General features: G+C 41.9%; 1 protein-coding gene across 3 annotated transcripts in view; it reads right to left on the bottom strand.

The window, feature by feature from the left end:
* The window catches only part of AMMECR1 (AMMECR nuclear protein 1), a 98,483-nt gene that overhangs the window by 60,148 nt on the left and 15,068 nt on the right, over positions 1 to 23,267 (bottom strand). For 2 of the 3 annotated variants that reach the window (XM_086756228.1, XM_086756229.1), the window contains exon 1: positions 13,476 to 14,022. In XM_086756228.1, coding sequence (XP_086612354.1) covers positions 13,476 to 13,936 — 461 coding nt within the window. In that variant the 5' untranslated portion in view covers positions 13,937 to 14,022. Of the gene's footprint in view, positions 1 to 13,475; positions 14,023 to 23,267 lie in introns of those variants that run through there. The other variant, XM_086756227.1, reaches the window with a different exon arrangement.

The raw sequence follows: 23,267 nt of genomic DNA, 5'->3' as shown, positions 1-23,267 counted from the left end.
TACTCCACTTTCTATCAGAAGCTGCCCACAGAGAGTTCATCTAACAGTCCTTGGAGATAAGATATTACATTTATCACTATTCTCCAATAACAATCTTTCCTTCAAAAGAAAAAAAGAAAAGCATCAGTGCCACAGTTTAAAGGACCTATCCCCATACTCAGAGGCAGAAGCTATTAGTGACAGCACTTAACTTCTACATCAGAAGTATCTGTGGATCATTACTACCTACTATGGCTGTACAAGAGGAAATGAACAATTTACCAACATCTGCAAGTGTCAATAAAAAAAAAAAAAAGATTAATTTTTAAGCTAGAAATAAACTACAATAATATGATCTAGAGAATATATTATTTGTCACAATAGCCTGATAACTGGACTTTCAATGGCAAAACTAATGTTTTCCTTCTTGAAAACTTCATTGCCAGAAGATTTTTCAATCTAGAGCGTACTACCAAAGCAAAAGCCACTAAGGGACCAGGATTATTGCCATCCCTTAGTCTCCTTCCACACAGGGATCATGAGAAGGAAAAAAAAAAAAAAAACCCACAAAAAACAAAAAACCACAAACCACTCCAATGCCTAAAGCCCAAATCCACTCCAATTAACTCAGAGAGAATGAGGGACTTTTTAAACTACCAAAACTATTACTGCAATTCATCATATATTTCTTATCATAAAGTGATCAAGATCTATCTAAACCATTTGGATTGCTTGTCCCCACTAATCTATTAAAGCCACACTGCTTCAGTAAGTAAGTAGAAACCTTACACTCTAAATCTAAAACTTACTCAGAGTCATTTTATATCCTTTGGTTCTCCTGGCAGCACTGGCATCCAGTTTAAACAGTTAATTTGTGTCCCTTTGTCTTTCTCTTTGTATGTACACATACATATGCACACACAAACATAGATACATACACCAGTATGTACACACACATATGCATATACGTGGCCCCTCAATCAAATTTTGTGCCTCTCAGCTATTGTTCTGATCCTCTAAAGCAGCCTAGCTCTTCTCATCTTCCTATGCAAGCTGATCTCACACTTCTTCCAGGCACTCTGGCTGCCCTGCAAACAGAAAATATCCTTCTCCTGAGAGCAAAAGAACCGTGAAGTTTTACAAGTTAAGATCTCAGCCGCTCTCTTGTACAATTGTATTTAATACTTTTCTATTTTTACTGATAATTTCTCTTTAAAATAGCCACTTGCCCTGTACATATCTATAGCATAATGAATGCCAAGAGAAAACTGGCAATCAACTAGTAATACCTGGAAACAACTAAGGAAAGAAATAAACTCCTAACTTACAGGATCAGTACTGATCATGCCCTGAAGTACATTAAGGTGCTCTACAAAATACTGATTTGCATCCCCTTTCTAACAGTATAGCCCCTAAAGTATTCCAGTAATTCCTGTACAGCATTCTGATCTTCCTCCCAACTTAACCTCCTTAAAACTTCTTAATTGCTGAGGGGTGGGGTGGGTGGGGTGTCAGGGAGGATTACTGATAAAAGTCATCACTTCTGGCTCAAGACATCCCAAATGCAAGTTGCTGAAGATTAGAAAAATATTTAGGGAAGTATCATCATACAGCCACTTCTTGTACCTTCCTTGCCCCTCTACCTTCTCTTTCTGCTCATCTCCATTTTTCAACATTCAGTAAATCAAGGAATCTCGTTTCACAACAGAACCATAGTTCACTGGATCTAACAGGGCAGTAAATGGCTAACCGCACCCTCCTCTCAGTTCTAAAATGTCCATAGAAGAATGATGTTCATGCGACTAGGACAAATGGGATGTCTAGAGCAGAAACAATTACGTAGTATGATTTTTTGGAAGGTCTTGTGGTCAACTTGTGCTAGCAGACTTAAAAACTGTCTAAGGTATTCTCGGAGAACAGATTCACTGAACGGCAGCCTGAAAAGACGAAGGAGGATACTGTGACTAAGAGTACCCAAATGGAGAAAACTATCCTGAAAAAAAAAAAATTCATTGAAAATTCTGTGACTTAATTGAGAAGCAACAAGAGCCTTTGAAGGATTTAAGCTAACATGAATGCAACCATGATTCATTTCAGATATAATGGATAACAGTTAAAAAAGAACTATATGCCTCCCATTTGCCAGTTTAGGCAAAAATATCCTGAGCTGATTCTGGAGAGCTTCCTGGCACGCCTTTCAGGGTAATCCAGTTAAGGGAAAGAAAAATCTCAGCAATAGGCAATTTCTATAGTGCCTCTCACTACTAACTTAAAGAAAAGTAGGTTGAGATACCTTATTTTTCTCAGTAAGAACACAGGATAGAGAGACGGATGGTCTCATCCAGGTTTGTACACCATAATGACAGGGTCAGGCACACAACACGAGTCTCCCAATCCTCACTGCAGCGAGTTATCCTTCAGCTCACACTTGCCTCTTCTAGTAACTTGCATACAGAGAAGCTGGACAGAACCTGAAAAACCCTAGAAACACTCAGCAGTCCAATGGCCAATCGATGCTTTTACCTAAGATTAGCTTTCTTTTTAGACTAAGCCAATCACTTCAAAACAAATAGAGGCCTTAGCTGCAGAACCATCTGAAGATTACTGATCTATCTGCAGTGGTCTCTTCCAAGAAATTTCTTGCATCTCCAAAAACCTAAACTTTAGCATCAAAATGTCAGGGACCACTCTGGACTGCTCTAGTTTCCTCCTCCAGAGCAATTTCCATTAAACATTCTACGTAAAATGACAACCAAGTATGTTATGCTTACATTGCCTAACTTTTGGATGCATGTCTGTGATCCGTACATTTAGACGACTGCTGCTCAGAGGAAGAGTAAATATCTCACATCTCCAATTTCTAGCATATGGACTTTTAAGATGAAAACATATCTAAGCACGTCTCAAGGGCTTAGCTCTTTTCCTCGGAGGGGGAAAAAAAGAAAGTATTTTTTTTTTAACCAAGACAAAATACTCAGAAATAATCAGACCTAGAGCCTTCACAATTTAATTTATTAATTTTGACAGTCTCAAACAGGTTGCAAATATTTACAGAAGCTGTTCTAGCAACCATTCAGGAATAGCCCCCTTATTTAGCAGGGACAAAAGTTTCTTATTTCCAACCACTTAGCACAAACCACATTGTAGCAGTAGAATGCTCATTACCTTCTTCTATCTTCATCTGTCCTGTCTAGTGTAACTACTTTCAGCTTATGGCAAAAAAGACTCATCTGTGGCTGAGCATCTAAAGAGGAAGAAAATGCACTTAAGTTAGCAGAATGGTACAGGGTAGTAGGCAGTCTTTGAGTAGGTTATTCCAAGCCACTTACATTACATATGTAAAAAACTTAACACCTTGAAAATCCTCCAAAATGAAAAAAAGAGAAAAAGAAAAAAAAAAAAAAAAAAAGCATCTGGTAGCAAATAACCTGAAGCACAGATTTCATATTCTCCCAGGAAGAGGCACTACTGGGAGCTACTTTTTGCAGTGGCTTAGATTTCTGTGTTAAAATATAGTCCAAGCATGGCAAACCGCAATAATTCATCCTTGAGGTGAAAAGAGACCACGATGCTAAGTGTACATGGGAATATGTCTCACTTTAATCTTTTTTCTCTTAAGTAAGAGAAAGGTAATTTGTATTCTATTTATTCTTCTTTATAATCCTTTATTTCCATTGCTTGATTCCTTCCAAATGAACAGCACCAATCTTTATTTTCTTTCCACTTTCATTCCCAGTATTTTACAGGAATTCAGATATTATGGTGGTGAGTATCCCACATGAGAATTTTGCCACCTGCCTCTTTTCTATCTGTTTACTTTTCAGTTCGATGTGAACTAAATCAGAGCCAGAATTACGCTCCTAAAGGAAGAGTGAGTCTTTTCACTAGAATTTCACATTCTATCGGCATGTTAATAGGGATTAGATTTAATATTACCTTTCCATTTGGTTCTTCAGAGTTCGGCTAACTCCTTGTACGACACTGTACTGAACGAACTTGCCATCTATCGCTTGGCTTGCAGTTTTTCATGCGGCCCAGTGGCTTCCTGAAGTTTTATTCCCCTCACGCTTAAGGGATACATCCCTTGCAACTACTCACCTCCCTTCAGGCACCGCAGCCGTCTTTGAAGAGGGCTTCTTTCCTCACTACGGCTGCACCTTTTCTGTGGGTTTTTCAACTGCCTCCTTAGCCTCCAGTAGTCTCTCTGCAGACAGACTTCTTAGAAAAGGCTGGTGCAACACTTTTTTGGCCAGCATTCAATGCCTGCTTAATGTGGCAGTCAAATTAAAGAACTAAGGATGAGAAAAATATTCTTTTTCTCCTTATAAAGCTTACAAGGGACCCCTACCTAGCATATCATCTTCCCCAAAAGTAATTTTTTAGCACATTTATCTCTACGGAAAAGAACTGTCATGCAACTTGCCATTCACTGGCAGCTGAATTTATCCTTGTGCTCACTTACTAGGTAAGGAAAATGGTGTGGCACCCAATCCTTAAATTCTTACAGTCACCTAGAAAATGGTCTGTAGGCAACCAGATTTACTTAGTCGGCCCAAATTTTTGCCCATCAGTGGGGGATCACACACTTTTTTCCAGCTTTCCTAATACACCTAAAACTCATGAACTCTAGAGCTTCATTCCCACAGGTCTTATCACTGGGCAAAACGCCACACAGAAAACAAGGAAAGGATGAAGCACAAGTCAGGCTGATGCTGGTTAGAAGAGGACTACAACAAGGTCCTTCCATACTCTCTCTTCTGTTTCAAATGTGGACTCCAAGTACACCCAGCAAAGCAGGCAGTGTCATAGAGGCTAAAAACCATCACGTGCCAGCAAATCCTGGAGAGGAGACATTTTAGCTGGCAGAGGGGCAAAAGATAAATTACGGGAATATGTCTGTGGCTCATATATTACAAACACCACAGCCCTGGGCAGGACCTTGCCAAAAACACCACAGAGTTCAAGCTAATGGGAAGACGGGCATAAAATGAGATTTTCTACGGCATTAAGGATTGTGAGAACTCACTCCCTATAACATAGAAAGGCACAAGTGCTCTGGGAAGACCTACGCATCTCTGTATGGCTGCTGTCCCAGTGACCTTGCCACAACTCAGTGGAGCTGTTCTGCATTCCATAAGACGTCATTCTCATGAAATTAGCACTTTAATAACCTTGGCTGCAAGCACACAGTGTGGCAAAGCTCTATCCACGTACTCACAACAAGCACTGCCTTCCAGGAAGCTATCAAAGCCCAGTGAGCTCACAAAAGTTTAAGGCATATCCTATAAGGCATAGAAACGTATGGGCAGTCTGTTAGAGGGACAGACGAGCTGTGACAAATCCAACATATCTCACCAAACAAATGGTTACGGCCAATGGAGCAGGGGGGTCATCCCGCTTAACAAATGAAACCCTTTACACTGACCCCTTTTGCCAAGATCCCAGTTATGAAAACGACGGGATTTTTAAAAGATCATACAAGCAGCCCAGGAAAGAAAGGTAGCTTCTGTCATTTACAGTGCTGGGCTGAAACACACCATAGCTTTCGGTCAGTCAGCATATACCGCAGCACTAACAGTAAGGAAGTCTAGATAACATATCAATCCAAGCTCAAATTATTAACTACATGCTATCTGAATGCAGCACGAGGACCAACTTAACAGCTACATTTCATTTCATAGCTATTGCACTGCCTAACATACCTTGTTATTTAAAGACATGGTTTTGAGGGAATTAACAGCAGTAGAGCTGCCCCATCTTGTTATTCAAATGCAAACTTTGCAATGCTAAACTGAGTACCAATATAATACCCCACTCCGCAGGAGCATAAACATCATAAAAAAGGTCAAGCATTTTCATAATGCTTTACTAATGAGGGTCAGGGCCTGACTGGACTTGTTTTGGCCTCCAGCCTAGCAACAGTTTCTGTATTGGCCAAACTCTGACAGCCTACTATTATTTTTAAATAATTTGCATCTTTCCAGCCTTCCATAGAGACTCTTACCACAGAAACCACCAGTACCTGGCTCAAACAGCTCCTGTGCTAGCACACCAGCACTTCTACTTCTGAAGACAATAATTCAACGCTACGGAAAACCTGCAGTTAATTGTAAACAAGCACTTAATGTCAAAACAGACAGCTTGGCACACTGAGCTTGCTCCATTGATTATGGCATTAGTCCCGAGAGAACCAAAAACTATGGACTAAAATATATTTCATTCATTGACTTGTCACAGATCTGTAAGCTAAGCAAAGTGAGCTCGCCCAGTCTTCCAAACTTTTATTTCCTGGTTCTCTCTTAGTTGTCAGCAACAGCAACTACTCCCTGCCTATGCGGAGATGAGCAGTTAAAGCGATGTTTAGGGTTTGACAACAGAACTGTCCATACACTGAGATATATCTACTTGTTTCTTAACAGATACGACAAAAAAAAAAAAAGTGCCAATACTAGATTTCTTGTTTCAGTATTCAGTGCTAGATAACATTACAATTATAGAGGTGTCAGAAGAAACAACACGTTTAACTCACAACTGAAGAAGAGGCAGAGCTTTGCACTCTTTTAGTAACTGCAAATATTTGCATTCTTAAATCATTAACTTCTCAGTAATTTCTAGCAAGGAATATTAAGTTAGATGTATATGTGAAGTAAGTCAAATGCAGACACAAAACATGTTTTTCTCCCTGGCAGACAGGTTAAATAGGAATATATAATGTCAAAAACGATGTCTAACTTTGCAAAATCCACAGAAACCTCTATGAGGAAGTTATCTTCAGCACAAGACAGAGTAAAAGGCAACATGACAAAAGATATGAATGTAACTAAAACAAAGGAGGCAATAAAAATGAATGACTGAACTGATGGCACAGGGAGACGTGGCTCCTGCCTCCTCCTCACCCTTCAAGGGGTATGAGAATAATTAACTCCTGCAAAACTAGTATTGCAGTGAATCAGAGCATTTATTGTAACTTTCTGGTGACAGCTTTTAGCTGAAGAAACAAAACCAGGGTCCATCCTTAAGACTGTCTATGATGCGATCTCCTGCACTAATAGAAACTGCCTCATTTGAATATAAGAACAGCTCACTAAAATAAGCTTTATTTTCTCCACCATATCAGAAGAACCACCTACTAGCAAAGGTAAGTTCTTTCTGAAGCCACGTAGCTTTATCCAGTTTCCCCCCCTGCTGTACCAAGATACATTCACCAGTCCTGCTTTCAAATATGCTGGGAATTCCCTGCTGAGCATTTCCAATGCCAGCCAAAATATACATTTTCTACTGCATTGTATTTTTTAAAAAGTCTCTGCAGAATGCTACGCTGAAAGAACCACCACTTCACATTCCAACATTTAATATTCAACAGTAAAGACCGCATTAAGTCAGAAAAAAATATGAAGCTTATACAGAACCACATGACATACACATGAAAAACAGAATGGAGTCACAGACACACAGACATGAGAGAACACTTCCCTGTCTGCCTGTCCCATTGCTGCGGTTTTTGTTTTGTGACTACTGTTGATCTTCAGCCATGACCAAGCAATCATTATAACTGTTGTGTAATGTTACAGAGTGTGACAATAAATACAAATTATTGCACAGAGTTTGCCACACGAGTCTCCATGGCCATACAACTAAGTCCTGCAGAGAAACAACATTTCAAACTTTTGGTATCAAGAACAGTAACGACAGCAGGTACAACTCAACTCTGAGTAGAGATTGCGGAGGAAAAACGCGGTTTTTTTTTTTTTAAGACAATATGGAATTCATGCTTCTGTAACCTTACAGGCAGAGTTTCACAAAAATGTTTGCAAAGAAACATATACCAAGGGAAGCAAGGAGCCAAGCACAAGGCTCCAACTTTAAACACTACTATAAGTTGTGGAGACTAAAACAGGAAGTCAGGCTGCAGCCAAGAAACAAGAAATGGAGAAAAGCATGCAAGCTTATAAACTTGCAAGCCATAACATTTTTATTTACATGTATGTGTAAGAATATGTACACACCTACAGACAAGCCTAATCTTTCTTCAATGCCTTAAAATAAAGCATCAGACAGGGATTCAAGATTTTTGGGGTGAAAAAAAAAAAACACCACATTTTTTGGGCTGTACAGGAAGGTTTAAAACTATTTCAATCTAAATTACTAGCAAATCACCACCACTAGTGCCAATATAGTATCAAGACACAGTACCTAAGGCAAAAAGTTGGATGGCCAGCAACAAACCTTAGAACCGTTTCTTTACTACTGGGTCAATTTACACTCACACTGAGCAGAATCACAACTTACCGAGAGTGTGAAAACTAACCGGCACAAGATCAGCAAGGTACGCATTTTTAAACTGGATTGAATTTAAATGTCTCCAGAGTTCAGTAACGAAGAATTAAGGCAGTGTAGTACTGCTACTCCACACCCTTCTAGAACAGGTAAAGTGACAAATCTTAAGACCTGAAAACACCATGAAACACAAAGGCCAGGCACATCAACACCACGGTGTATCTGTATCTCTGTCCTGTAGTCAAATGGAACAGTTACTGCAAAATACTACAAGTCATCAATGAAGAAAGGAACTGATGGATTTCCGAGCTAAGTCTTTAGGATATTGCCTAGAAAATATTTTAATCCAGAGGCCTTCAGTCAAAGAAGATTGTCAATCCATACAGATTATTCTTGTGGCAAAGCATGTTTCTGTCTGACGGCTGGAGGCTCCACACGTGCACAGGGCCGGCAGCTTCCACCGGCACAGCACGTCTGATGTTTCCGTAAAGCACTGGATCTACCAGAGGTATGCAGATCAGCTATACACATCATTTAATGTCTCTGCAACAGATCCCCCTTGCCAGATGAAGAGAATATGAGCAACCATCATGTAAGCATTTGATGCAAGGTGCTTGAGGTAAACATCTTTCCCAAGAGCTCCTCAGTCAGATGGGAAGCAGGACACAGGCAACATGAGCCATCCCGGCTGCAAAATCTTGTTCTTGGTTACCGTGTACCAGATGACAGAGGCAGAACAATCCCCCTTACAAATTGTGTCAAGTACAGGCGGTGACCACTAAAATAATCCTGCTCACTAGTAGGCAACCTTCAAGGAAGGGACTACAAGAAACGAACAACTGGCAAATGAGTTAACCTGCTGGACTGCCACACAGTGTCTTCCCCACAAAGATGCTGACATTAAAATTAAGTAGGCAAGCTGAAGAGCTTGAGGCAGACACTGTGCAGGATCAAAAACTTAGAAAGGAGATTTCTGTGTGCCAAGGGAAATCTTTATAGTGAACAGAAATGCGAGAATCTTTAAGAAAAAAAAGTTGTCCTCATTCCTTACAACACAGCTTCAACTAACTCCTTTTCACAGACCTACCCATCACATCACAACCTACTTGCGCTTCCGCTCAAACACTTTCCTACTAGAAGAAAAACAGTAGTGAGTAGCGTTAACCTTGATCCCTTTCACACCGGTGGGCAGCCCTTTTCCACTTCCACAATGGAAGGCAGGACGTGGTATTGTTCCCACTCACAGAGGCACCAGGTGTGTTGCACAAGACCAAATCAGAAAGGAAAGAAAGGGATGCGAGTTTTTTTATCAGAAAAGTAAGAAACACAGGAAAAAAAGGATACTGAGTTTTCCTTCTCCCTAAATGAGTGGGGTAACATGTTTTTACAACTCCTCTTGCATCCCCTTAAAATTTGTTTCTACTGCCACTCCTTTAAATCAATTGCAGTGTTCCATAACTTTACTCATCAAACTCCATTTCAAGAACAGTGTCCAAATGACACTTTATGTAAGTGAAAATTTTTGTCTGGGGCAGCAATTTTCAAACTTTGTATCAGCTTCCACACCCCCAGGATAATTTTTACCTTCCTTCCGCACCTACAGTTTGAGAGCCACCATGCTGATAGAAGCAAGGGGAAAGGGCATGCCCTGCAGAATGTACCCTGTGAAGAAGAGACAGGGTGGCTTAGAAAGGAACTCGAAGTGAAATCTTAGGTAGAAGAAAGCTCTTCAATTAAGACAGTGATAGAATAAAATGTCAGCAGATCAATGGAAGCCTGCAAGAGAAGAGGAAGCCTGTGGCTGGAAGGATTTGCTGAGCCTATTCTTAACAAGGCACTGCTAGACAGATCCAGTATCTTCCAGCTATCTTCTTTTGACTCCATGAGTCACTCTCTCCAAGCCAACAGCTCCCCAGCAGTACCCTCGGCCAACACCCCGTATCCTGTACTTTAGGAACTACAGTCAGAGATATGAAAATGCCAACTATTTCATCCATGTACGGGCTGCTAGAGTCACAAATCTGCACTCTTTCAAAACAGGCATTTCATCTCATTCCTACTAACTGCTCAAAATTTCCTCCCCTTCAAGCCCTGCCATGGTCTTCATCTTGGAATCAAAAAGTTACAAAAATCCAGAGCTGTCACAAGCAGGTTTTGTTCAAAAGACGACACATCAGAACCCCTTGTCCAAGTGATTCAGCTACCTGCTTGTCTTTGATCGTGTCCAGTTTCATTGTTCAAAGACCTGCAAGGAATATGAGTCATGCTTGTGTGAGGATACCTGCTCACAGGTCTTTCATCCTCCCTGTAATTAATGTAATTTAAAAAAAAAAAAAAAAGTATTTCAAAATTCACATACAAACTCATTTTAGACTACTACTCTTAGAACAGAAGTTTTGGTCTATGGACAAAGCTTCCAAAAGTATGCCAGGCAGACAGCTGCAACACATGTTCAGTAAAAAATGTCAGTTCTCAGGTTTTTTTTGCGGTACAGGATGAAGCTCAGCTTCAAAGACAACATCGTATCTTTGTGAGCTACCCAGTTATCGATAAATCTTTTGAATGCTAGAAGTCATGCTGCCTCTGAACAAATCGTAGGACCAATTTATTCATCGACCTAGAATTCTACATGTAATACTGAACAACTTTTTCAAAGTTGCTTCCCCCACTGTACAAACATAATCAGCTCACAAGGCTGCTGAAAGCAGCAGTTCTGCCATCTGTCTGCTTATTCCCACCTCACACTTGTGCAGGCACAAGTGTTTGTGAAGCCATGTAACGATCTAGAGGCAACCAATCTCTGTGAAAACTAACCAGGGAAAAAAATTAAGTTATGATTAGACCATTTCGCAATCTGTACAACAGTGCATGCTGGCACAAGCATGGGAATAAGCAGAAATGACACCACTAATTTTAATGGCAGTGCCATTTTCAGAAATCCATTGACACTAACTTTTCACCAGGTCTAGCAACTAAATCTGAAGAACACTTAAACACATGTAGTGAATTTTAGAAAAGTACAAGTCATTTTACTTGATTTGTTGTTGTGTTCTTGTTAAAGTAAGAAGCGTGAGAAGGAAGGTGAAGTGGTGTACTGGTTACTAAGAGGAATCACAGCGCTTACTGGAAAACATGTCAGTGGCGAGATCTTCACCTCTGCCTCAGTTTCCTCCACCAATAAAACAGAGACAGTAGCACTAACCTGCTCAACAAAATATTCTGCAATACAATTAGAAAATATAATAACAACATGGCAATATTGTTACAGAGGGACACAGACAGAATTCAACTCTCTTACAGCAATGAAAGAGTGAAATGGCACAAAGCTGACGCTGTAACCTATAGCGGTCTGGGATGAAGAACAGATACAGGACAACGCAAAGCAAAATGGCTACTTAGAGCAGCAGTTCCTAAACAGCAGGTATCTACAAAAGGACAGACACAGATTTACAAGAGACCTGCGTAAAGAAACTCACAGTGGAGTCTCCCTGCCCTCCTTTCATTATTGGTACTCTGATGTAATCACAGAGGAGTTATGAAGAGCATATAGGGAAGACTTGCTGGGGTGGCAGGTTAAGTAGGAATCCACAGAGCTGGGTTGTCATGACAGCAGCTGAAAGTATGCAAGAGATGTATAGATCCTGGGTGTTAGAACAGCACGGACTCCAAATAAGATCATTAATACATCACATTATTTTAAACACTGAGAAGCATACGCCACATCCCATTAATGAAGCGCGGACTGCACGATAAGCATTTGCATTGGTGAGGGTGCACGAGGGTCTAGGACAGGCACAAAAAATTTGTATTGATTAAGAACCGGTAAAGTACGGATTCTCACAGGTTTGATAGCCATGCTATACATAATAGGAAACAAGTGACATGCAGTCTGGTGGACTAACACACTTGAGTCTCAGCTGAAGCTTGGAAACTCACCACATGAGCTCCATCCCATTTAAAAGCAAAGTAAAACAGTGGAAACTTAATTTCAGCAACCCCTTACAATTAACTTTGCATTCAAACAGACTTGGAGCATGCAGCGACTCGGTAACTCATCCCAGCTGAGAGGAAGTAACTTCCTGTCAGAGAGAAGTTACTCCCTGAAGTGTCTGAACTCTATTTGCAACAGCACGCCCTGTTCCCTGGCTGGCTGCAGGTGCTGACATGCTGGGCATCACTGTCCTGGCGGGTCACTGCTGAAGGTGGGAGGGCACGGGGCTCAAGACAAACACTGCACAAGAGCGGCCAGGGACGGGAACGGATCAGGCCCTTGGTGGAGGCTCTCACAAGGAGGCTTGGGAGGCAGAGGAGGATGGGAGTAACAGGTGTTGGTGTGATCTGTTCCAAACTCCAGGAATTTGGTGTGGTGGATTACTCAGGGACTCGGGATGTCTAACACTGGGTGATCTTCAGGGGTCGTTACAAAGCAAGGACTCTAGACAGTTTGAGAGCAGAGTAGCGTTACGAGTGCCTGGCACAGGGAACATACTGGTACACCAGTGCTCACAAATCCGGGATTCACACGACAGGTCTCTCACACTGGTACCATCCCACACTGGTGAATCAGACGCCCGTACTCATGCAGAACACACGGACAGAGGGTGGCTGCCTAGGGAGGGGGTCCCAGTAAGGACTACTGGAGCACGGAGCGGGCCGCTCCGGAGCGGGGAGAGGGCTCGGACGGCGGGGCGCTGCGTGAGGCGCCCGCAGTCGGGTGTCACCGCGAAGCCAGGACCCGTGGAGCCCACGCGGGGGGCACGGAGCCCGCCGCGACACGCTCGCACAAAGGCGGGCCGGCTCGGAGCACGGCCCGGCCCGGAGTGTCAGGGCTCAGGGCGGGGGGACGTGCCACCAGCGAGTCCCGCGCAGGACGGGCCAAGAGGGGCCGGGCAGGGGTTAACAGCGCGACCGGTCACTGTGGGCGCGCCAGCGGGGAGCCGGGCGCGGGAAGGCAGCGCGGCGCCCAGGGCACGCCGGGGAGCCCGGCCGGAGCCCGCACGGCTGCGGGGCGGGGGCGCCCGCGGACCAGGCCCCCGGGACGGGCGAGCAGCGCGGGGCCAGGCGAGGACAGGGGACGGGCGGCGGCGGCGGGGAAGGTGCCGGGCGAGGAGGCGGGGGCCGGTAGGGAGCCCGGCCGGGGGAGGCGGGCGGGACGGGCGCACACGAGGTGCCCAGGAGGGCGGGCTGGGGGCGGCGGGCCGGGGCCCGGCGATACTCACTAGGGGTCGTTGGTGAAGCGGGGGCTCCGCGGGGGCTGGTAGCCGTACAGGTGACAGTAGAGCACATCGAAGCAGAAGCAGCACATCTCGGCCGATACCACCATCTTCCTGCAGCCGGGCCCGCCGGAGCCGGCGCCGGGGGAGGAGAGCAGCGAGGCGGCCGGCGGGGAGAGGCCGGCGGGGCCCCCGCCGCAGCTGGGCGGCAGCGGCGGGGAGAGGGCGCAGCCGGCGGCGCCCCCCGCCAGCCCCCCAAGGCCGTTGAGGCGGGGGCCCCCCGGCGGGGGCAGCGCCCCCGGCTCGCCCCCCGCCGCCGCCGCCCCGCCGCAGTGGGAGCCGCTGCCGCCGCCTCCCGGGCCGGCCGAGCCTGAGGGAGGGGAACTGGAGAGTTTCTGCTTCTTCACCCCGCAGCAACCCGCCGCCATCTTGGAGCCGTCTCCCCCCACGCAGCGCTTCCGACCCATGGCGGGGGGGCCGGCCGACCGGCCGGGGGACGTGCGGCGGCCCGCTCCGCCTCCTGCCGGGCCCGCTCCGCCTGCAACGAGGAGGGGGCGGGAAAAGGGGGAAGAATGAATGAGGAGCAGGAGGGAGAGGAAGATGGAGAAAAGGGAAGGGGAGAGACAGAGAGAGCTGCGTTAGAGCGACCCGGTGAGCGGCCCCGGCTGACAGGGCCGGGGCTGAGGGGGCAGCGCGGCCGCAGGTGTGGCGGCTCGCAGGCCTGGCGGCCTTTCCCCTCCCCTCCACACGCCGAGCCACCCCTCCTGCCTCCTTCCTCCCCGCCACCCGTGCTTTTTCTCCTCCTTCTGCCGGGGAAGTGGAGCAACTCCACCCCGCGTGCTAAAAAAAAAAATAAAATAAATAAATAAAATTAAAATAAACCCACAAACCCCAGCTCCGCAGGAGCCGCGCGGCAGAAGCAAAGCCCTTGAGATGGTTAAAAACGCCCCGCTAAATAATTCAAGTGACCTGAGATGCCTTTCTCTGGGGAAGAGAAAGGAGGGGGGGAAAAAGAGAAGAGAAGCGAGGGGCTGCGTTGTAGTCGGCAGGCTGGCAGCCTGCAGCGAGTGCTTAGATGTACCTATTAAACATGCAGCCCTCATAGCTAAAAGCCACAGGCTTTATTATTTTTTTTTTTTAATTACAGCTTTGGCAGTTACTTCACATGCAATAAGTAGCGGCTCAGAGCGTAGGCCCTCGGCTACAGGGCAAGCGGCCACGACCCTCTGAGACCACGGCCCTCGGCGCCTGCAGCCCAGGCTTCCTCATGGCAAGGCCACTGGGGAAGGGAAGTCCAGAGGGAAAAGGATGTGAGTGCCTGCAGTGCTCCAGACATCTAAAATTAAGCTTACTAAGTATCAGGTTGGGGGGGGGGGAATGTGTTTTAGATTAGCCTCACATATAGATATATCTGAATTTATGGAAAGACTTGCAAACAGCCATAAAGTACTTCAAAATCTGTGTGTATGTATATTTAGAAAATAACACCTCGCCTGTATGCAGCCGTCTCTGGCATGGGATGTAACAGCTATTTAATGTAGAATAGCAACACTACAATATCAAGGAAGACAAGAGAGTGAGGACTGCCACATAGAGTTGAAATAATATCGCAAGTTTAGAGAGACAGACAGTCACCCAAGCTAAAACGCAGTCTACAGAAAGTTTTCACAGTCACAAGCTACCTAGAGACTCAGTTTTACATTTCTTATTGGAAATGGTTTCTTCAGCATGCTCATGGTCTTAATTTTGTCTGGATCTTGAATTATAATGGATTTGAAGAGAAAATCCCCAGTTACTAGAGCTCTAATACTAATGGGTTAAAAAGGCCTTTGAGGGTTTCTGTCCAAATATTGGTCTAAACTTCTCTTGCTTTGACTGTGAATCCTAGCCTGAGGTGAAACAGCTGCAGGGAATAACAGCAAACAGAAAGGAGAAGAATTAGATGGTGTAAAGCAGTCTTTTCCATTTAAAAATGTAATGTTTATGTTTGGAACTGGAGCATACTTGGGAAGGGAACCCAGTTGCCCTCTTTCAGACAACTTTCAAGTTTCTTTCAAAACAAAGGCAGTGTTTTCCATTTATGCGATTCATTTGTTTAAAATCAGTTAGCAGTGACACCTTCTGTTGCTTTTGGGAAAACAGTTTCTCCAGGTATTGAATTCTGGCTTGTTCTAATGTTTTTTACCATCTTCCATTATTTAACACCAACATTTATAAAAATATTGAGTAATTGCAAAGGCTTATGAAACAGCCCCAAATATAAATCGTTCACTCCCCTAGACAGAGATTTGTAAGGTTCAGTGTAAGTCTCAGAGCTAGAACTGATGTCCTTATGCAGTATCAGGACTACTGATTATACACAGCGATCACTTTTTGATTAAATATTATATTGCAATAGTCCCAGATTAAAAAGGTAAATTAAATCTATTACTTACTCATTAAAAACACCTTACTTTTTCTAGCCCTGCAGATGTTCTTTGCTGTATTTGCCTATAGTTGTGCCCCTATTTTACCTCAGTACAATGTAAGATATACCAAATCTCTCTTTCATAGAGACAACAGCAAATAGACGAACACAACTGTGGAAATTATTGTTGAGTGGAATCAGGAAAACACAATTATATTACCAAATATTTTTGTCACTGTCTCAAAGTGAAAAGAACTGTAGACTCACAAAACACTTTTTCATAGCTCAATGGAAAATTTCCATTTATATTTGAAGAAGAGTTTATTCTTTGGATAAGACAGCTTCAGTTAACTGCAACATCTGTTTCATTGGCCCTTTGCTTCAGTTTCATCTCAAGGACCTTTACATTTCTTATTTCAAGGAACTCTGAGTGTGTTCAGTTCCTTCATGTATATAGTACTATCTTTCGCTAACTTGAGCAGATTTTCTCCTGTTGCTTGTTTGCTGTGTCTCATATGCAGTCAGGTGTACTGAGTGAACTCGGTATAAAAACCAAACTCTTTTAGCAGTACGAACGGAGTCAGTATGGTAGTGCAATCAGATCAGTTGAATTTAGGTGTGATGTAGCTCTCCTTTCTGGCTCCAGCTGTTTAGCACTATTGCTCACTTCATGTTCTAAAGCCCCAGTGATTTTAGAATTGCCACTTGTTACAAGTGAGAGAGTGACACTAATTTTTTGATTAAAAGTCACAACCCATGATTCTTAAAAGAGCTGTTAGTGAAATTATAAGAAAAATAGAGCTACTTGCAGAAATATGTTTCTCCGTGATCCAAAGCTGCTCTAAAGGATTGCCCTTCGTAAACAAAAAAAAATGTCAGAATGGCTGATATCTGGGGGAAATGGTATCCCAACAGACACGATCCAATTCCTTTTGAATCCAAGGTAAAATTTGCACTGACTGTCGTAGAAGTCTCAAGTAGGCCAAAAGATGATCTATGTTCTCAGTATCTTACAATCTAATTACAACACAAGAACGAGAACAAGGAAACAATGAGCCAAAATTGGGCTGTATGGGTAAGCAGGAGTGATATAATCCTTGCCTTATTAGCATCAGATCTTTTAACAGACACTGTGACAGGTGAGGGATTTAGAAGTGTACTTAAAGCAGCAGGTTTAGGCTCTGGTTCCGTGTGCATTTCTGCAGTAGTAGTGATGTTGCTTTAAGCAGCCCTACCTCAGCTAATTGTTCTCTTTCCTGTCCCACCCATTCTGTTGTGTTCGTGCAGCTGTTTGTGCAGATGTAAGGCAGAAGATCAAACTGAAAAACAATTATTCTTTTCCCTTGATTATTTTCCAGCTGAATCAGTTCTCCAGTCTGGTTTATCAGAGGGCTGCGCAAAAATCTGCGTTGGCCTATTGGAGTGGCTATACAAAACTGAGAATTAATAGCCTTGGGCAACTTAAAGAGTACTGGTGAAAAATGGGAAGATGGAGCCTAAAGTGGCATTGCACGTATTTATGGGAAACTGACAGAAATCACAGAAGTGTTTGAATATTAAATAATAAGTGAAAAAAGCCAGTTGAGGAAAGATACGAAAAATAAGGGGTGGATAAAGGGCCTTGAAAGTGAAGGGAAGTAATTTATGCTTGAGCTATAGAAAAGTCAGAGCTAGGGAATGAAAGAAAGGGAAACAGGAAGCCCTCTTTTCAAAATGTATCACTTTCCACTTTCTTAGAACTAAAGGAAACATTGTACCACAGTTAATTCTGTAAAAACCAAACTCCCAAAATTGAAGCGTAAACAGCTAGCATCTCTATGAAGTTGTTAGTTATTATTCTAGAGAAGAGTCAGTACTTACATCTCCCAAAATTCAATGGTTAAATTCTATCTTTGTAATCTTCTCATCATAATGATCTTTTTTGGATGGGTCTGCCATAAAACTGGAAGATTTACATGCTGAGAATTCCTTTGGTCTGAGGCGTTTCCACCCGTTCTGGGGACAACTCTTCCCTTGCCCTGCAGCCTGCAAGGCGTTACGGGTGTAGCTGGGAAGAAAGTGGGTTTTTCCTGTGTTACTTTCTCACATTATTCTCAAACTGGTCTGTCACACTCTTGAGGCTCATGCGAGTTTTCCTCAGTATATTCTGCTTAGTGAGCATAGTTACTGTTCTTCAGAACGCTCCCTGTCTCAGCTGTCCCAGGAGAAATTAGATGCAGCTCTGAATCTAGGCCAGAAAGTATGCACAAAATCCAATAAAGCTAATGAAAGTTAACTTGCATATGTCTGAGAACAGTAATTGTTCCTACCAGTTAGAGGCCATATCCTGCTATTGTTCCATATATCAAGCCCCTATTGAAGTCTCTTCTAAAAAATCTTGTACAAAAAGTCATCTCAGGATGTGTTACCAGCCAGCAGACAAAAGGTCCTCCCATGTTGTGTTACTGGAATCCTGGCCCTGTTTCATATTTTGAGCTATGTTATAATTTCAGCATACTGTGAATCCAATCTGTGTTATTTTAAAATTAACATTGTTTTACAGACATTTTTCACTCTTACGCAAATTTAGGGTTTGGTCCTGTTAAACCATCTGTGCATGGAGCTTGCATTGCAAAACTGGGCATTGGTTTGTTAAAAAAAAAACCAAACAGAAGCCACCACAAAAACCCCAAAACAAGCAAAAAAAAAAGCCCCCACCAAACGAACTCCCCCAAACAAGCAAACAAAGAAGAAAACAAAAAACCCACCACATATTCTAAAATGTTATTTGTCAAACTAAATATCTAGGACTGGACAGTTTGCTAACTAGAGATAAAAACATGAAATGTGTCAATGGAGTCAGAAAAGTTACTTAATTAAAAACCTAAAGATCAAAGCGTTTGCAATAAATGAAAGGTGAGACTGGTATTAGCTTTTTAATGGAATTCTTTTCACTCAATTCTATGAGCTGGAATTTTCCTCAAATATTATGTTAATGCAATATGCTATCCTTTCTGAAAGTATTTTTCCATTGTACAGTGATGAAAGAAGAATGTAGCTTACATAGCTATATTCTCAGTTTAAATTCACCATGGTTTCATTGAGGTCAGTGGAGCTACAGGGATTTATGCTGGCTGATACATTAATAATAAGCCTTAGGACATTTTTTTTTTGACATGGCTGTTTGTAGTTAGTCTCCTTCATAAAATGTTTTCCACTGCTGTAGATCAACCATAGTTATTAATAGCATTTCTCATTTCTGAGGAGTGTAAAGTGTTAGCTTTAAGAGTTTTTGGTTAATAAATATAGAACAATAATAGGTGTCTGTTTATCCAGTGCAGTCATACAGCCACCCCTAATGAAACCTAGCAACAATCTAATAGGACACAACAGTTGAGGTGTATTAGGAAAAAAATCTAATCATTAATTTCAAATGACTGAGTAAATTAGGAGGATAGAATGCAATTGCTAAGAATTAAAATGTGATCAGGACACCACAACAACATGCCTGTTTGTTTCTAAGAATTGCACTAGATCTTTAACCATCCCAAGTGGTCAGGACTTGATTTTATATCTCATCTAAAACCACCAAAATGAAAATTTAATGTAAATTTTGGTAATGCAAGGAGCAGAAGTTTCAGAAAAGAGGGGAATATTAGCAACGTTAATTGATTGTTAACAGTATTAATTGATCAGGATGACAGAAGTGCTGCCATGTAAGGAAGCTAACGGGCATAAATTTTGAGCTTCCTTTTGATGTAAGACTGTGTTGAGCTTCCTTTTTCAGAAGTTATTTAATTTTCCTGTGAAATGATTTAATTTCTTCTGGCTGCTGCTTTTGTGATCTTTTTGCACGTTATCTAGCTTTCAGTGTGAAGGAATTCCACCTCCATTCCCCTAATGGCCAGTTCTTAGTTCAGGTTCACGCTGCCTTGCTCTGCTATTTTACACTGCTCAGATAGCATTGAAGCTGTCACCTCTCTGTTCCTTTCAGAGAAATGAGATATACTGTTCTTTTCTCCAAAGACTGAAAAACTTTTTTCTTTAATCTTTGTGAACAGCAAAAATCAGTGAATCCTTCTGCTTGCCCTTTACTGTTCTCACTTCTATAAAAGAACCTCTTAATAAGATGGCCAAGAACAGCTCCCACTGTTCTAGATGGGAACATCTAATCACTTTATATTGGATGCTTTTAGTCATGCCTCATGAAATATTTTGGCTATTGTTTTAAAACAATAAGCTGAAGTAGACTATTGCAGCTTATAAAAATATGCATGTTGGTCATAAGCATTGTAACATGTTATTTATTGAATGTATTTTTTTCCTTTTACCCTAGAAATATTAGCATTCTTTATATTCAGTGCCTAAATGACTTAACCTTCTATCTTCCAGTGCTTCTGATCTGTACACGTCACCCTGAATGTCGTGTCAATACTGCTTTCTGTGATTAGTTTTATAAAATCACCATTTCTGTCACTTTGGTGCACTTACCTTGCTTTTTAATCCATGCAAAGAAAAAACTGACAAATGCCAGTGTTTTGCCGTGAAGGTGTTGGTGCTCCAGAACTATCAACTGCTAAAAACGCTAAACACATTGTCTTAAAAGAGCCTAGAGATATAAACAGAATGTTAATTAATAGCAGATGTTACCCTTTGTGGCAAAATGCCAGTAGGGCTCCAGCAAAACCTTTTTCATTGCAGTTGTTACTTTCATCATTGACAATTTGTGAGCACAGCTCCAGTAAGACTGGCCCTCACGGCACTTCGGAGTCACCTCTCACCCTCACTCATATCTGCTTTCACATATTCAGTCCTGTAGATTCTTCTTTTTTTTTTCCCTTGGGTAGCAAAAGCCAAGCAGCTCATGTGCACCACATCCATAACTCTTTCTTGTATCCTTAAGGCTTTAGGGGAGACTAGCAAGCCTGAATTTGGGAGTCCTGCGAGCTTCTGAATAAAACTGAATCTGTGGGAATTGGTAGCATTCGGTACCCCACTTATTCATAGTTTTATTGCTTCCTTTCTGTAGAACTCGTGTTCTCTGGCATAATGTTTTCTAATGTACTTTCTATTGCAAAAGTCAATTCTCCATTCAGACATGTATAAATCAAATTACTTCAGTGAAGTCAATAGAATTTCCCTGTTACTGAATTACTGAGTTCAAAATCAGGCCTTTTAAACCTGTAGTTTCCCTTGTATATTGATGAATGATTTGTCTGTTCCTAGGTCTCCTGAGCTATCCTCTGCTTTCAAGGAAAGTGATATTTATAGAGATACAGGTCCATGCACTCACAAATGCCATTAAACAGAACTGCATGTCTTCTCATTCTTCTTATCTCCCACGTTTGTATTCTCACCCTAGGTAAGGGCTTTCAGGCTGCCTGCTGGTGGTGATCATTTTTGTCACAGTTATTTAGTGTATGAAATAAATACTTTACATTCATTTTGAATAAAAAGGAGCTGATAAACATGCAAGCTTTAACAAAGTTTCACCCAATTCTTGGCACAGTAGAGTTAGTTTATTTGTGCACTCTTCCTTTCATTCACTATTTCTGATCTTCCTATTTTCACATTATCTGTATAACTCAGTCCCTTCTATCTGACATTACAGCAATTAAAGACAGATCTTTTGTTTTTAACATGATCATAGAATCAGGGAATGGTTTGGGTTGGAAGGGACCGTTAAAGCCCATCCCGTCTAACCCCCCTGCAAGGAGCAGGGACATCTCCAACCAGATCAGGTTGCTCAGAGCCCCGTCCAACCTGGCCTGGAACGTTGCCAGGGATGGGACATCCACAGCCTCTCTGGGCAACCTGGGCCAGTCTTCCACCACCCTCATTGGAAAAAAAAAAAATCATTATTTAACTAAAAAGTATTTTAAAAGAGTAAAGTAAATAGTATTTCTTCAACTATGAAAGAAGTTGTAGCATTCAGGAAGCACAGTTGCTTGTTATGTTTTTCTGCTAACCATTATGAAACATGAAGTTACAATCTTTAACCTACAGAAATATCTGTGATCGTCAAGACTCGCATCCAAGCTTTGGTTTGCCTGCTTGTTTTTCTCAATGGTTTCTTCATGGTTAATATTCTAATAACCTACTGACTGCCAGGGATTGTACAGGGATAACATATTTTTATTTACACACTGTATATTTGACTTGAGGAAATGACCATTTCCATGCAGAAAAAAGTAATTTGAGATAACCCTTAACTCTAAAAACATCCTTCTGTTACTCAAACAAAAAAAAAGAACTCCTTTGCTTGTGTATTTTAAAGTAAAACTGAAAATACAGTGATTTAGTGGTTACAATTACAAATGGTATTCTGGATTTGTTACCATCTCCCTTGAAAATGCATCTGTGTAATAATTCATTCATTTTGGTTAGGATTTCTAAAGAGCATTTCAAGCTTGGAAGAGTCATTGTGAAATACTTGAGGAGGAGCCTAGCACAGCATGTCAGATCTCGGGAACTGTTGCTGAAATATTTCAGGACTATCACGTCATTGGGTAAGTCCTTACAGCTAACATTCAGTTTAGATTAGGGTTTTAAAAGAAATTTGAAAATAATTTCATTTTTAAATCCCATGTATTTAACATTCTGAAAAAAAAAAAGCCCAAACCAAATCAAAGTCTGAGTTCTTTGTTTTTCTATTGCTTAGTTTGTGTTTGTTTTCACAGGTCAAAGTCCCACTGTCCAGTGTCATCACATGCAAATCCTGCAGTGACCTGTGAGTATCCCACCTCTAAATTTTCTATTGCAACAGAACAGCTGCATGAAAACTGTTGTAATCATCTAACAAATACTAAAAATGTATTTCATTGAACTATCATTAGGCATTATATAGTAGGATACAGTTTGTCTTGTTATGTTAAATGCATGTAGCTCAAGCATGTATGCTTATAGTATAATACATTCTTAAATACTCGCTCATGATAATCTCATTCATTGCATTTTAAATGGAAGACTCATCGCTTATCAAATTAGCTTCTGTTTCTAACGGTACCCGTACTTTAAACCTTGTTCTTTACCTGGTTAAATCAGAACTGAAAGTTATAAAAGAAAAATATTACATTTGCCCTTTGATGAACGATTACCAAGCGTTACATGTTCATAGTAAAGAATGGATAGTCTTTTATTTTATGAGTCCACTAACTAATAGTGAATTAGAATAAAACTCCTGTGGGAACACATTTGACAGTCACATGAATAACAGATGAGTTCATTATGATCCCCTGCTTATAAAAAGAATGGCAAATGAATTCATAATTATTAAGCATTTAAAAATAACACATTCCCCCAAAAGATACACTTCTGCATTAAATACCCGGCTGTAGTTCAGCCGCAGGGCTTTGAAGAACCCGAAATGAAACGGTAGCACAGCATATAGCTGCAACTGAATGGCAGACTGA

The sequence above is a fragment of the Chlamydotis macqueenii genome, chromosome 11 (genome assembly GCF_036417535.1).
Source record: "Chlamydotis macqueenii isolate bChlMac1 chromosome 11, bChlMac1.mat, whole genome shotgun sequence".
NCBI classification, from domain to species: Eukaryota; Metazoa; Chordata; class Aves; order Otidiformes; family Otididae; genus Chlamydotis; species Chlamydotis macqueenii.
The sequence above is the reverse complement of the archived record's forward strand: the minus strand, read 5'-3'. Positions and strand labels throughout refer to the sequence as shown.